The sequence below is a fragment of the Tauraco erythrolophus genome, chromosome 3, assembly GCF_009769465.1.
Source record: "Tauraco erythrolophus isolate bTauEry1 chromosome 3, bTauEry1.pri, whole genome shotgun sequence".
Taxonomy (NCBI): Eukaryota; Metazoa; Chordata; class Aves; order Musophagiformes; family Musophagidae; genus Tauraco; species Tauraco erythrolophus.
Window position 1 is genome coordinate 40,534,003 of NC_141467.1, and position 15,919 is coordinate 40,549,921.

At 38.1% G+C, this 15,919-nt stretch overlaps 1 protein-coding gene across 1 annotated transcript in view; it reads left to right on the top strand.

The window, feature by feature from the left end:
• Window positions 1-15,919, top strand: part of NETO1 (neuropilin and tolloid like 1) — a 70,010-nt gene that overhangs the window by 30,032 nt on the left and 24,059 nt on the right. The window contains exons 5-6 of the mRNA XM_086609175.1: window positions 12,008-12,049; window positions 12,156-12,283. Of these exons, the coding sequence (XP_086465301.1) occupies window positions 12,008-12,049; window positions 12,156-12,283 (170 nt within the window). The remainder of the gene's footprint in view (window positions 1-12,007; window positions 12,050-12,155; window positions 12,284-15,919) is intronic.

The window sequence follows — 15,919 nt, forward strand, 5'->3', positions numbered from 1 at the left end:
CTAAAGCTGATGAAAACCCATCTTCTCACCCTGTAGAGAGGGGTTTGTACATTTGGGAAGAGTACTGACATCAACAGCTCAATGCTCCCTGAAAGGATGATTTCTAAGCAGGAAATCTAAAAGTAGAGGAAAGAGAAGGAAAACTCTGGTGTCACTGAAAGCTATATTGCTATGGAGGCTGAAAGGACAGGACAGAAGACTTATTTTTCACGCAATTATTTCTTGGACTTGGTGTTTATATGTCTTCCTCAGCAATTCATTGAGCTATGTAGCTTTTAGAGTTCCTCTTCTTGCTCACTGAAATGTATGTTTAAGCTCTGTTGCGTTGTCTGTGGTGGGCACATATAACTACAATTAAAGTTGACAATTTGGTTTATCAACTGAATTTCCATCTTCCTTTGATTTGGTTGGGGTTTTGTTCATTTGGTTTTTTCCTTTAAAAAGAGAGCATTCAGGCTCCAGTGGGAACGAAAACTTAGAATTCTCCCTTTGATGTTAAACACCAACAGATTTCTACTCTGGATATAGAATACATTTGTAAAACATCTTGTGACATTGGCTTTTGGAAGCATAGAAAGACTTTTTTATAGGAGGGTATTATAATATAATTCATATAATAATTTTCAAAAATCTAGCAGTTGCGCAGTAAACTAGTTGATGTCTTTTTATCTATGGCTATTTCACTTCTTTCCACTCTAAGGATCATATTTTCTGGAGTATTGTGTCTGGTTCATCTCTTTCTGGTATCTTAAACAGCCAGATGATTAAGCAGTCAGTTGTTTTTACAAACACAACTCAAGTCTCTTTCAGTGCTCTGGTTATTCATTTTAGCAAAAGTCCACCTGATGTTTTGCTGGGTTGTAAGAGAAAAACTATTTGGAAACAGCACAAGAAATCTCTTGGTAAAGCGGAAGGTGAACTGTTCACAGACAGAAACTAGAGGAGATATTTGAGTTTCTCATGTGAGATGCAATTATCTTCAAAAAAATGCCAATAGCCTACCTGGCATAGCTGGCATGGCCAGCTATAGCAAGGGAATGTCAGTAGGTGTAAACACTATCCTGACATTTTTGTTTGTATTGGAAATGTGTTTTAATGCATGGTCAGTTGCTGTTTATTCAATACTATTTGAAGTAGCACAAATACTACATTTTGTTGAATATAATAGCTGAAAAAGATGTAGTTCTTCAAAATGCAGAACATTGTAGTGAATGTGTTCATTCTGTTGAATGTAAAAGATGAACGAAGTTAAAACTAGGAGAAAGTATTTCTCTTATAAGAAAGTATGGTTACTTTACATCACCAAGTTGTTCCTATAAATTCACTCTGTCCTGGGTAATCCACTCTATGTACTGATACAGCATGGACAACCTCTGTGGAAAGGATATGTAGATTTGGCACTCAATGGTAGCAAAAAATAAGCATGTGTAAATTGATTCACTCTGAAGAAGTAATGTCTAGCAACCAGTTGTGAATAAACCCTCTGCATCATTTTTCCCTATACTTCTGTGATGAACTTAAAGTGTTATTTCCTTGGGCTAGGCTGAGTTGTCTGTAACAAACCAATGTGACAAACCCCAAGCCTTAGTAGTTTTATGCTGAAATTGCGTGACTAGGCTATACTTAGTATTCAGTATAATTCAGGAAAAGCTCTGTAGGACTTTTATGTTGCACATCTTTCTTCCTAGTCAAGTTCAGAGACCGTTAGTCAATCACAGGAGACCGCTGGGATGTTATCTTGGGGAGGCGCATGCAAGATACTGCCCTTGACTGACAGTCAGTCCTGGCGGTTGAGTCAGCTGCACTGTCACAGCAAGGCTACATTACTCAGATAAAGTGGGCTCCCATTCCAGCTTGTTTCACATGTTTCTGGGCAACTGGCAGATAAAGGTATAGGCAGCACCTGAAATATTCGTCACAGGATCGTTTTTCCCTGTATTTCCACACACAGTGTGCTGCATAAGGGGAATATAACGTCTAATTGGAGAACTCAGCTGCCAGTGTAAATATTTAACATAGTAAAAATGATCTGCCAAATAATCCCACACATCAAGGCTCTCAAGATTCCTCTTTCCACTCAGCAGTCTGAGTATGACTTGGTTGCCCCTTTTTGCTCTCCTCTCACTAGATCAGTTCCAAGCAGTGCTTCTCACTTTCAGGATTTAGGTGCACATGTCAAATAGTCCAAACACCATTTGAGGATGAGGCTCAGACTCTCATGAGTCCTCTTACCTTCTGACATGGTTCCCACCCATACGAAACTTACACTGGAGAAAGAACCTACTCTAAGCCGTTTACAGAGTAAAGAAGGGAGGCAAACAGGGTAAGATCTCACAGCCTGCTATTGTGTGCGTGAAAAAAGAAATTTGAGTGAGACCTCTGTAATCATGTGGTCTGTTCCAGTGGAGTTCATTCAGGCATCTCTTGTCTGCTCAGTTTGACCAATCTTAGCAAGAAGTTATACAAAGACATGGATTTTCTTTTTCTGATGATACTGCCTTCTCATTTCCAAACAGGTGTTAAAGAAACAGGTATTAACTTTTGGTATACGCGTGTCCAGCTATTTCTGACGCTTGCAGTATATCTCATTTTAATGAAGTTACCATAGCTGTGCTGTTTGTAAATTAGTATTAAGATACTTTGATTGTGAGTATGAACTGAGATTAGTCCATATGACAAAGAAAAAATTTTTAAAAAATTAAATATTTTGAAAATCAAACTTCTAGGTGGCAGTTGGTGTTATTTCAACAATATAAGAAATCTGGTAAAAGTAACTACAGGAGGTTGACTGTATTTTTTTTAATATCATTTTACTCCACCTACTGCTCACAGCATTCATTTGTAAAATTTCTTCCTGAGACAAACAGCAGCTTTAGTGTACTTCACTGTGAGTCAGATCACCGAAAGCAAGGCAAAGTAATGTCTCCTTATGGAGCTACATCCTCACAGTTTCTCAAACTTCTCCAGAGTACAAATCTTTTTTGATTTGTCTTCATATGACTTCTTGCTGATCTAATAGTAGGTAGAACTTCAAGGTGAAATACCAAGAATCATATTCACTTCTACATTTGCAGTTACCACCTTAAGATCTTTCATGACAGTGCTAAGGAGTGAAAAATTTGAGCAGCATTGCTTTAGACTGTAAACATGTAGCCTCCGAAATAGCCATCTTTGCTCACGATACTGTTCTTAAAAGGAAAAATATAGAAAAAAAGAGATCAAATATAACACATGCTATTGTCAGCTATAATTATTATAGAACTGTTTTTCAAGACGTCTAGCAAGCCACAAACTTTCTTTGAAGATCGTTTGGTATCTTTAATACAGATTTAGACATATATATTGAAGTTTCAACATGACTATAGAGCTGAAAATATTCATCAGAACAAATTTAATTTTTGGCTAACAAGGCAATAATTTGTGTATTTGTGCACTTTTTTTTTTTTTTTACCTAGTACTTTTCCTCTAATCTCCCCAGCAGTATAGGTAAGTCCCCTGGTTTGTACACCTTGCAAAAAACGTTTGCTTGTAGAAATGTTTTTCTATTTTAGAATTTCTTTAATGATTCTTTGAGCCGACTTTTAGTCTTTTAAAATCCTTTGGTCATCATCTTCCAGTATTTTGACTGTGTCATCAAATACTAGGAGGAAACCACGTAAAATATCTTAGGATAATCCTACTGATTTGTACTGAGATCCCGCAAGCTCTGCTTTTAGAGAGAATTATATTTCACCCCTCAAGACGGTAGGACTGGTTTAGGCTCCCAGAAATCATTGTACAAGAGCCTGACTTCATAAACTGGAAAATAAATAACTGGTGGCTTGCTGAATAGTGCAATTCTCTTTACTTTTCCAGAACATTTACATGTAAAATCAGATCTCTAATCAGTTTCATGACAGTGAATCACACGCATGTGTTAAAATTTCTTAAATATTGTTAGATAGATATTGAATGCCTATTTCTAGTCATTCAAAGATAAGAAAATGAAAAGATATATCTGCAGTTGTCTGTTCAATTAGTAAAAATGGACAGTTTCCTTATTTATCATTAGGAAATATGATTTCTATATAGTGTGACTACTTTGTGTATCCATTAAAAAAGGAGGGATTTGTATTCACAAGCAGCAATGACTCCTTTATATTTCAAACATCAATCCTTTGTAGTGTATAATTTGATCTAATAATTCCTTCATTTCTCATTTATAGAAGAAAAGAAAGCAAAATACTTCAAATGTTAATCACAATCAGGCCTCATATCTGCACCGGGATTTTGTAGTACACATTTCCTTCATCTTGGCTTCTGACCATACAATAAATTCTCATATTCTTCACTGCATATACTTTACTTTAGATAACAAAAAATCTGTATAATTAAGTATATTGTAGTCCACATATACTAATGAACATACGAGCGCAATCTTCCATTTTTTAAAAGAGGTATTGAAACATCTGTTGACTGAAATCATTTGACTTTCAAGAGTGAGTTATCTATTATTTCTATCAGTACAAGCAACAATTTTGATGTTGATAGTGTATGAAAGTGTCCAGATTAACTTCATATGAAAAGCTAAAGAAACTGTTGAATAAAATATGATAGGTTTACTCAAAAATTTGTGCATTTGTAAGAAAGAAAATACTGTAATTTTTCTCTATGATTTAAAATTACTTTTAAAAGACTTGCTTAATCTGTCTCTGAAGACAAGTTGAACAGTTCTGATAACTGTGGATTTTTTTATTCAAAATTTGATCTTTTAAAATAGATTTGTAGTAATTCTTACCAGTAGAATATCTTGTTGCTATTAATTAGTTCGAACTTTATACATTTTCCTTGTTTCTGTTATATACTATCCACCTGTCTCTCACAGAAATCACTCAAGTAATAGAATCCGTTCAACTGAGTAAGAGTGGGAGAGAAAGCATACAGGTCTGCATAGGTGGATAAATATGTTTCTGTGCAGATATGCCGCAGCTGGGCAACCACATAAGGTGCTGCAGTTTATGTGTGAACAAAGCGATCTACGTACTTTCAGAAAAGTTAATCCAGTTAACCTAGAATCCCGCTTTACTTTACAATTTTCTTTGTTTCATAAGCTTTTTGAGCAATTGGGTGCTCTAACTCATTGCAATTTTCCTCTTGTTTTTGCATTTATATTCCATGCTTCTGCTTAGAAAAGCCAGACTTGATGCATCTTAACAGTGAAACTAAAAAGAACTGTAGAATGGTTTCCATGAGCCAGGTACAGAATACATCCCAGAGCCAGCACCCAAAACCTTGAGAGGCTCCCATGAAGACCTAGTGGATCCATTTGAAACCAGTCCTAAGTGTTACAGATTTTTCCAGGATAGATATATAAGTTCCCATGACTCAAAGCAAATTCCACCAAAACAGAACTGCGTTGTGATAGAGATTTGTCTAACCTCTGCTACTTCCTTAGATTTGTCTTTCAATTACTTATCTCAATATTAACCAATTTCAATGTTTAGTTATTTATGGAATCACAAGATCACAAAATGTCTGAGGCTAGGAGGGACCTTTGGAAGTCATCTTGTCCAACTGCCTACTCAAGCAGGGTCACCTAGAGCCACTTTCCCAGGATCATGTCTAAGCAGCTTTTAAATATCTCCAAGGATGGAGACTCCACAACCTCTCTGGGCAACCTGTGCCAGTGTTTGGTCACCCTCACAGTGAAAAAGTGTTTCCTGATGTTTGCTGAGAACCTCCTGTGTTTCATTTGTGCCCATTGCCTCTGATCCTATCACTGGATACCACTGAAAAGAGCCTGGCTCCATCTTTTTTATATCCTCCATTCAGGTATTTGTACATATTGATAGGATCTCCTCTGAACAATCCCAACTCTCTCAGGCTTTCCTCATATAAGAGATGCTTCACTCCACTAATCAGCTTCACGACCCTTTGCTGGACTCTCTTCAGTAGCTCCATATCACTTTCCTGCTGGAGAGCCCAGAACCGGATACAGTACTCCAGGTGTGGCTTTACCAGTGCCAAGTAGAGGTGAAGGATCACCTCCCTCAACCTCTTGGCAGCACTCCTCCTAATGCAGTCCAGGATACTGGTGGCCTTATTTGCAGCAAGGGTACATTATTGGCTTGTGCTTAACTTGGTGTCCACCAGGACCCCCAGGTCCTTTTCTGCAAAGCTGCTTTCCAGCTGCATGGACCCGGCATATATTGGTGCATGTGGTTGTTCCTCCCCAGGTGAAGGCATTTGCATATCTCCTTATTGAACTTCATAAGGTTTCTGTCAGCCTCTGGATGGCAGCATGACCCTCTGGCATATCAGCCATTCCTCTCAGTTTTATGTCATCTGCAAACTTGCTGAAGGCACACCCTGCCTCATCATCCAGATCATTAATGAAGATGTTAAATAAGATCTGACCTAGTATTGACCCCTTGGGTACAGCAGTTACTACTGGCCTCAGACTAGACTTTGTGCTGCTGATCACCACCATCATGGGCCTGGTTGTTCAGCCAGTTTCCAGCCCACCTTACTGTTTGCTAATCCACCCAATTTTTTTTACTGTTTAAAGAAATCTACAGATTATCACCATTTTCTCCTTGGGTTACTCTAAAGTTTCTCATTCTGCTTGTTTGTAGTAACTCTAAATAACCTGACACAGATTTTTGTATCTTATAAGAAGTTACAAATATAATTCTGTGCTTCACAGAGGCTTTACAGAAAAACTTATAATAGGAAACATTGCAGGAATTTACCATTTGTGGAACAGGTTGGAATACACCACCAAAGGAGATTTCTGGATATTCTTTATTACATTGGTTTTGGTTGGTTTTAAAAGAGACATTCAATGCTTCAGGAAAGAGCTTCTTTTGGATGCAAGGTCTTCCATCTACATAACCTTTAAACATTTTCACATTTCTTATGAAAACTCATGATTTCCTTCATTTCCCCATTACGAAGATCCCCATAAAATTTTACATGCATTTCATTCCCCTCAAGGCCTATTGCCTCTTGTTTTTCTCTTCATTATAGGTGATCAATCTTATTTTTCATAGCTAAATTTTTCTGTCTTGGGAGGTTTTCCTAATGGGAACATGATTTTCATCAGGACTATCTGTCTATCTGAAGATCTAGCCAGTCAGTGTTTAAATATCATTAAAAGGGTTCTGACTCAGCCAGAGTGATAATAACAATTTGATTGAATTACATACAGAAGAGCTGCTAAAGTATAATCTGCTTGATGGTAGACCATTTAAAAAACAAACACATGCTGACTAAACATGCTTAAACATTCAGCATCTCTGATACTACCATATTTACAGATTGTTGTTTTTATTGTAATAATATTGGTATACTTTTAGTGTTTAATGACATGTATCACCTCAGGTTTTGTGGATTTTATTTCATTATCAATCTTGAAACATTGAAAGCTTGCAAAAAGACCATTTTTCAAAATTGAGCATGATCTATCTGGAGGGAAGAGAGGCCCAGGAAAGCTGGTTAATATTCAAGGATCACCTCCTCCAAGCTCAGGAGCCGTGCATCCCAACAAAGAGAAAGTCTTGAAGAAACGCCAGGAGGCACGCATGGATGAACAAGGAGCTCCTGGACAAACTCAAACACAAAAGGGAAGACAAAGAGAGTGGAAGCAAGGACAGGTAGCCTGTGAGGAATTCCGAGAAGTTGTCTGAGCAGCCAGGGATCAGGTTAGGAAACCTAAAGCCCTGAGAGAATTAAATCTGGCCAGGGACATCAAGGGCAACAAGAAAAACTTCTATAGATATGTCAGTGATAAAAAGAGATCTAGGGAAGATGTAGGCCCTCTCTGGAAGGAAACGGGAGACCTGGCTACCCAGGATATGGAGAAGGCTGAGGTTCTCAATGACTTCTTTGCCTCAGTCTTCACTGACAAGAGCTCCAGCGGCACAGCCCAAGTCACAGAAGGCAAAGGCAGGGACTGTGAGAATGAAGAACCGCCCACTGTAGGAGAAGATCAGGTCTGACACCATCTTAAGAACCTGAAGGTGGACAAGTCCATGGGACCTGATGAGGTGCATCCGCGGGTCCTGAGGGAACTGGCAGATGAAGTTTCTAAGCCACCATCCATCATATTTCAGAAGTCGTGGCAATCTGGTGAAGTTTCCAATGACTGGAAAAGGGGAAACACAGCTCCCATCTTTAAAAAGGGGAAAAAAGAAGACCCAGGGAACTACAGGCCAGTCAGTCTCACTTCTGTGCCCGGCAAGATCATGGAGCAGATCCTCCTGGCGACTATGCTAAGGCACATAGGAAAAAAGGAGGTAATTGGTGACAGCCAACATGGCTTCACTAAGGGCAAATCCTGCCTGACTAATTTGGTGGCCTTCTATGAGGAGGTTACAACATTGATGGATAGGGGAAGAGCAACTGACATCATCTACCTGGACTTATCCAAAGCATTTGATACTGTCCCACACGACATCCTTATCTCTAAACTGGAAAGACGTGGTTTTGATGGATGGACCACTCGGTGGATAAGGAATTGGCTGGATGGTCACACTCAAAGAGTTATGGTCAACGGTTCAATGTCCATGTGGAGGCCAGTGACAAGTGGTGTTCCTCAGGGGTCAGTACTAGGACCAGTGTTATTTAACATCTTTGTTGGAGACATGGACAGTGGGATCGAGTGCACCCTCAGCAAGTTTGCAGACGACACCAAGTTGTGTGGTGTTGTGGACACGCTGGAGGGAAGGGATGCCATCCAGAGGGACCTTGACAGGCTGGAGAGGTGGGTCTGTGAGAACCTCATGAAGTTCAACAAGGCCAAGTGCAAGGTCCTACACGTGGGTCGGGGTAATCCCAAGCACAAGTACAGGCTGAGCAGAGAACGGATTGAGAGCAGCCCTGAGGAAAAGGACTTGGGAGTGGATGGTGGATGAGAAGCTCAACATGAGCTGGCAATGTGCACTGGCAGCCCAGAAAGCAAATCGCATCCTGGGCTGTATCAAAAGAAGCGTGGCCAGCACATAGAGGGAGGTGATTCTGCCCCTCTACTCAGCTCTCATGAGACCCCACCTAGAACACTGTGTTCAGCTCTGGAGTCCCCAACATAAGAAGGACATGGAGCTACTGGAGCAAGTCCAGAGGAGGGCCATGAAGATGATCCGAGGGCTGGAGCACCTCTGCTATGAAGACAGGCTGAGAGAGTTGGGGCTGTTCAGCCTGGAGAAGAGAAGGCTCCAGGGTGATCTTCTAGCAGCTTTCCAGTACCTAAAGGAGGCCTACAGGAAAGCTGGAGAGGGACTTTTTACAAGGGTGTGTAGTGATAGGACAAGGGGCAATGGATTTAAACTGAAAGAGGGGAGATGTAGATTAGATATAAGGAAGAAATCTTTTACATTGAGGGTGGTGAGGCAGTGGAACAGGTTGTCCAGAGAAGTTGTGGATGCCCCATCCCTGGAAGTGTTCAAGGCCAGGTTAGATGAGGCTTTGGGCAGCCTGGTGTAGTGGAGGATTTCTCTGCCCATGGCAGGGGGTTTGGAACTAGATGATCTTTAAGGTCCCTTCCAACCCTAACCATTCTATGGTCTATGATTCTATGCTCTGAGGGCTGGAGCACCTCTCCTATGAAGAGAGGCTGAAAGAGCTGGGGTTGTTCTGCCTAGAGAAGGCTCTGGGAAGACTGTAAAGCAGTCTTCCAGTATGTAAAAGGGGCCTTCAAGAAAGCTAGAGAGGGACTTTTTACAAGGGCATGTAGTGCTAGAACAAAGGGTAATGACTTTATACCGGAAGAGCGTAGATTTCAATTAGCTGTAAGGAAGACATTCTTGACTCTGAAGGCGGTGAGGCACTGGAACAGGTTGCCCAGACAAGCTGTGGATGCCCCATTCCTGGAAGTGTTCAAGGCCAGGTTGGATGAGGCTTTGAGCAACCTGATCTAGTGGAAGGTGTCCCTACCAATGGCAGGGGGTTAGAACTCGATGATCTTTAAGGTCCCTTTCAACTCAAACCGTTCTATGATTCTATGATTCAACCATATTTCTCGAATTTTAACGGATTGTGCACTTCTATGTGGTTTTGTTCTAACTGTATTGTTAAAAAATGAGAACAATGAGAATTTTTTTAGGTCAGATTACATGGTCTAGATTACACTTCAGCCTTGATTTTTGATACTAGCACTCCTTTATATGAAAACTCCTTCATACGGGAGAAATCCTGTCTGGACCTGTTTCTCCTTCTTTCCTCCTCTGTGCTTTGCTCATGTGGTAGAATGTTTTCAGATCAGAGCGATCCTTGTAAACTCACCAAAGGGGACAAATATAGTGGCTACACTAGACATGGTTTGGATGTTAGTTTGAACCAGTAGTCAAAGTAGGTTTGCTTTAAGTGTCTTGCTTTCAGCAGTAGATATCAACATCTGAGTACATTAACTGAAATATACGATTACATTTAGTGTTGTTGGTTATCATATCTATATACTGATCTATAAAACTGCATAACAATTAATGTTAGTTGCCTACTCAGTTATATTTGTAGTCCCTTAAGTTCATGAGTATTTACTCACGATTTATACTGTGCAACTGTAAAACGTAACTGGGAAGAAAAACAGCAGACTAGTTAGAGAGGGACAGTTTAAAAAGTGATTTTACTACTTTAATTTTTGAAGTCAACACATTCTCACTGTTCAGGTTGAAATGGTTGATCTTGCTTATAAAGCTCTACACTTTTCCAGGATATTATTTGGTTATGATCCTTACTGTCCTGGCTCGACTAAGGCTAGAGGGGAACAACAGTTTTGGTGGTGGGTTGTTTTCTTTCTTTTTTTTTATTTGATACATTTCTTACTTCTAAACTTTCTGTTCCTTGTTTTATTTATGGCTTTTTCTGCACTAATCCAATATTGAAATAATAAGATCAGTTCCATGAGTAGAATACATGGGTCAAACTCCACCTTGGTTTTCCTCTTGTGCAATCCTTTTGAGGCCTTAACACTATGCATGTGGCTCAGGATAAACTTAATGCAGAGTGTTTCTATATAAGTGTTTGCAATTGTTTTCAGAAGACCAGATTCTCTTAACTTTCCAGAAAAATAATAAAGGCCAGTGGATTTCTTTCTTTTTTCTTTTTTCTTTTTTTTCACTCCTGAAAATGAGTAAAACAGTGCTGAACATTCATTTTAGGTAGGAAAGTAATGCAAGTGATAAAAATCTCCCAAAGAAGACCTGTCTATTCTGAAGAGATCTACTCTTGAAATACTTTAGCCACTTTTACACTTCTGGGTTTGAATAATATCTTCAAACTGAGACAAATTTTCTTAAATTATGATGTATCTATGGACAGCTGTTTATTGAAGCGAAGGTCTAAGACCAAACTCACTACATCTATGTGTTATACCTGACTATAAAAGAATGATGCAAAATATCTCAGACATAATATATTATATAATGTATAATATAATCATATTTTTCTGATCAAAAATAGCATATGTATTAAACTTATTACCTTGTTAGCATAATGAATTCCATAGTAAATCCTTAAGATACTTATTCCAGGAAGACCAAATGGATGCTTCTGATAAAGAAAATGTCTCCTCTTTGTCAGTAGGGATGGTAGAGTATTTATAAATATAGAGTGAAGTTTAGACTTCTCTAGTTAAGTTGAGTGTTATAATCATACTGCAAAATGCAAAATAAGCAAAAGGATTCTGAATAGATTTGTAAATATATCCTCTTTCATTGGACTGATGTATTAAAATATCATCTGGTTAGTTGTATGATGTTCTTGCTTGCTAGTGTATGCAGAAATATTTTTGAACTCACTTTTCTGAAAGACAGAGAAAAGAATTTCATAATAAAAACCCCTGAAACTTGATATGATAGTATCAATAATTTGTGCATTAATAATTAGCGTATTGCCATATTTTTGAAACGTTTCTCATTTCCAAGAAATATATGTCTAACCGTATCACTGAAGTGCATTGTCAAATTTTAGCACATTGGTATTATAGCCAATATATTGAACAAAATTAATTTTCTCTTTCTCAATTTTTAAGATCCAGATTTTAAGGACCTTGGTGTTTTGAAACCATTGCCAGGTTGGTATGTTGTTTTTTTTTTAACTTGGAGGCCTTTACACTCTGCTGTAGAAAATATTTTTGTTTGCTGTTCAGGTTTCATTTTTTCTGGTATTTTGTTATTCAGTTTGTGAGTTTGAGATGGGAGGACCTGAAGGAATTGTGGAATCTGTACAAATTGTCAAAGAAGGAAAAGCTTCTGAAACTGAAGCAGTAGACTGTAAATGGTACATCCGAGCACCACCTCGATCCAAGGTCAGTCCTTCATCCACTTGCTGATTTGCCATTTAATTTAAGAAATTGACTTTTCTAATATGTTGTGCATTTCTTAGTGCAGTCAGATCTTGTTTAATAACTTTACAGCTTGAACTTCTAAACAATTTTTTTTTCCTTCTGCAGTAGAAGGATAGTCACCTCAGCCAAAACAAACTTTTTTCTCTATAAATAATGATGTAGGCAGTGTTAATATGTTTTTTTGTGCCATACATAATTTTCTTAAATTCATCTTTAATTTTGCTCATATTTTTAAAGAATCAATGTGTTTTCTTAATTGGGAAGTAATCATCACTTTAATTTTCAATATATGTCAAATACTTAATATAGAGACTACTAAAGGAACACTACTGGCTCCCTAACGTCATTAGTGTTTCTCATCTGGGAACTGTGAAAATAGAGCCAAGGTAAATTCACGTTCCTCTGTATAAGACCTTTAGCCTTTTTGGTTTAGAGCCACAGACAAAAAGAGATTGTGTTCTCATTTATCTCCCACCACGGTCAGCAAGCCATGTCTTTGTAACAAACAGGAGAGGGCTGCAATGAATTTCATAATTCTTTTCTTGGATTCTGTTTGACTTCCTCTTTTATCCATGGCTTATCAGTTATTATATGGATTAATTGTTGCTGGCTACATACCATGTCTCCTCTCTTTGCAATTGGAACAGCTTTGTGCCTCCCACCTACTTTTATTTACTATAGTAAAGACAACGCCACATTATATTTTTTCTAGCATCTTTTTTTGGGCAGGGAAGGTTTTACAAGGTAGAATTTATATATCCACTAATCTCTGCCATCTTTAAACAGATAAGGTTTTTTCTGTAATCTCAGAGGAGACTGTATTGACTATATCTAACTGTTCCAGCATTTGGTGTTGAATAAGCAGGGAAAGGGTTTCCAGAAGAGAATAAGTCATTAGTATCAGCATTTTTCTATTGTGAAAGTTTAGTAGAGGAGTTGAATAGTTGGCTCATAATGACTACAGATAAATTATTTCCAGAATATACTTTATTCTCTTTTTTTTTTACTTTCATATAAATTCAGTATTCACAGAGTTTTTAAACTAAGTAGATGAGCTTCCCACTTTGCTACAGTACATAGCTATAGACATTAAATGACTCATGAATTATTATTGCATGTGTTATATACTTAGAAAAAAAGTAAACACAAAATTAGGATTGTGCTCATTAGAATCAGCACAACTAAATAAGATAATAAAATTGACCTATAATCTTAATTTCAGTTTATGCTTGCTTGGTAGATAATGTCACTGTGATATTCTCATTTAATCTAAATCTAGAGTTCTATATGATTCAAAGTCCTGCTAAAAATCACATATTTACTTACCTGTAAGATTTATGCACAATTTAGTCCTGATGTAAAATACAAATTGTGTAGCTACATAACCATAAGCTCAGCGTGTAACAGAAGAATGCCACACTGCCACTGTTAGCAGAGGATTAAAGATTGTTTAGTTCTTCATGAGCTTCTATACTTGCATTTAGTTGTGTTTCATTTCAAAAAGTATGTATTAGCTGAAGACCATCTGGAAGGGAGAGCGATGAGAGAGTTCTAGAAAACCTGAGGAAAGACTGGAAGTTATTTAATGTCATCTGTAATATTTTGTGAAGGACTGTGATACCAGAAAATAAAAGGGTTTTACAATGAGAAGGGAATGCTGTGATGTCCACATCTATAGGATAACTCATGGTCCTGCACTCTGAAAGACTCAGGTTAGATACTAGGGAAGAAAATTTCAATCAGTAGGGAGGGATTATGAAAAATTGGCTAAGGAAGTTTGTTCAGCCAGTATTGCTAGCAGTCTTAAAGTGCAGGTTAGGTAACAGCCTATGAAAAATGAGAGAAACATTACTAATCCTACCTTTAGGCAGAGGGGTGGGCTGGGTCATCTCTTGATGAATCTTGCTGCTCCCATCTTACAGAATTATCTGGGTAGAGAGATAGGGTAATATAAAAGTATATAAATCAGTGTTTCCTGACAAGTGAAGTTGAAAGCTTTTTCAGGAAGCTAGGGAAAAAAAAACCCCACACTGTTTTCAAACTTAGATTCATCTTAGAGAGGTAAGTCCAATTTAGCAGTTGAACTTTCTTTGTGTGGTTTTCACATATATATGTGTATATATATGCACACATATGCAAATATATATGTGTATGTATACACACACACGTATGATTATGGTTTCACCATACTGGGACAGGTTGAAAAATTTTCAGATATTAAGCAATGAATTAGTGAATAAAATTTTAAAAAACCTTGTATGAACTAAGATTTATGGTAGGATTTTTTATAGGCCTGATTCAATTGAACTGGATTCTGTTGTCCATATTTTACAGTCAGCTTCCTTTGTGCATATCTAACCTTGAACTAATGGCGTATTCAATACAATAATTCAGTGACATCATTCTGATTTATGGCATCTTGCACCTATGAAAACAGGCTCTCCTGCTAAGAACAGTAAGAACTTAGCAGATGTCTTTAAATCCACATGTTCCTGTACTCTGGTCTGCACAGTTTGTTACTGGGAACTATGCCTAAAAGGCCAGAGTTTCTCAGACAGAGCTTGGGTTGGATCTTTACATCTTTAGTTTCTTAATTAAACTGTGCCAGAATGTGGGCTGCTTGCAATTTCATTTGGCTTAAGCTCATCCAATCTAAACTGTCTGCAGAAGCAAGAAGCAAGTCCTTGCCTTGGTTTGCAATTCCAGATTCAAGCCAATTCTGAGCTCAACATACGAGCAATGACATCAGTCAGGGAGTATGAACCTGAGATCTCTAAACCTGAGCTTCAAACTGATAGTCTATGTGTAACATTGCTACTATCCTCAGCAAGCTGGAATGAGACAGAGAACAGCAAATTTGTTGCACATTCTTCAAGTAAAGCTATTGCTGATTACCTTATAAAACAGTAAGTAAAATGCTGAAAATGCATGTAGAACTGGAACTTTCTGGAAGTGTAGAAGACAGCAGAAGGTGGTTTAAACACAAGTTCAACCTGTATACAGACCTAGAGCCTTACATTTGACAGTGACTGGTTGCAAAGTGTGTGTTTCTTGTAATCATTCAAAGTCAGTTCCTGCTGTATAAGATAGATGTGAATCTGGAGTTCAGAAATACTGGAGGTTCTGCACTTCTTATAGAAGCAGACTTCAATGATTTCCAGAATGGAAAATGAAGAAGGGAGCTGCTGACCAAATGTGCCAACCTACCCTGAACAGTAAAGAGCTGGAGGAACCTCCCCATCCTAAAATTCTTCACTGTAGAACAAGGCCTAAAGGAGGAAGCAGATAAGCTTATTGAATTGGGATTCGAAAAATTTCAGAGATATCATTGGCTACAGCAGTGGATAAGCAAAGAATTCTCTATGATCTATTTATGAATTGAAAATCAGAAAATGAAAAGAATGATAGTATTTTGTCACTTTCTTTTAAGGGTGAAATGTTAGAGGATAATATCAATTGCAAGTGTTTTTCTAATTTGCATGTGTCAACAGAGTTTGACAAGGGTCCCAGGAAGACAGAACACATCTGTGTGCTCACGTAGTGCTCCCTTTGGTGGATAACTTTCCCAGCAAGGTGCCATTGTATTGAGCTTGTTCC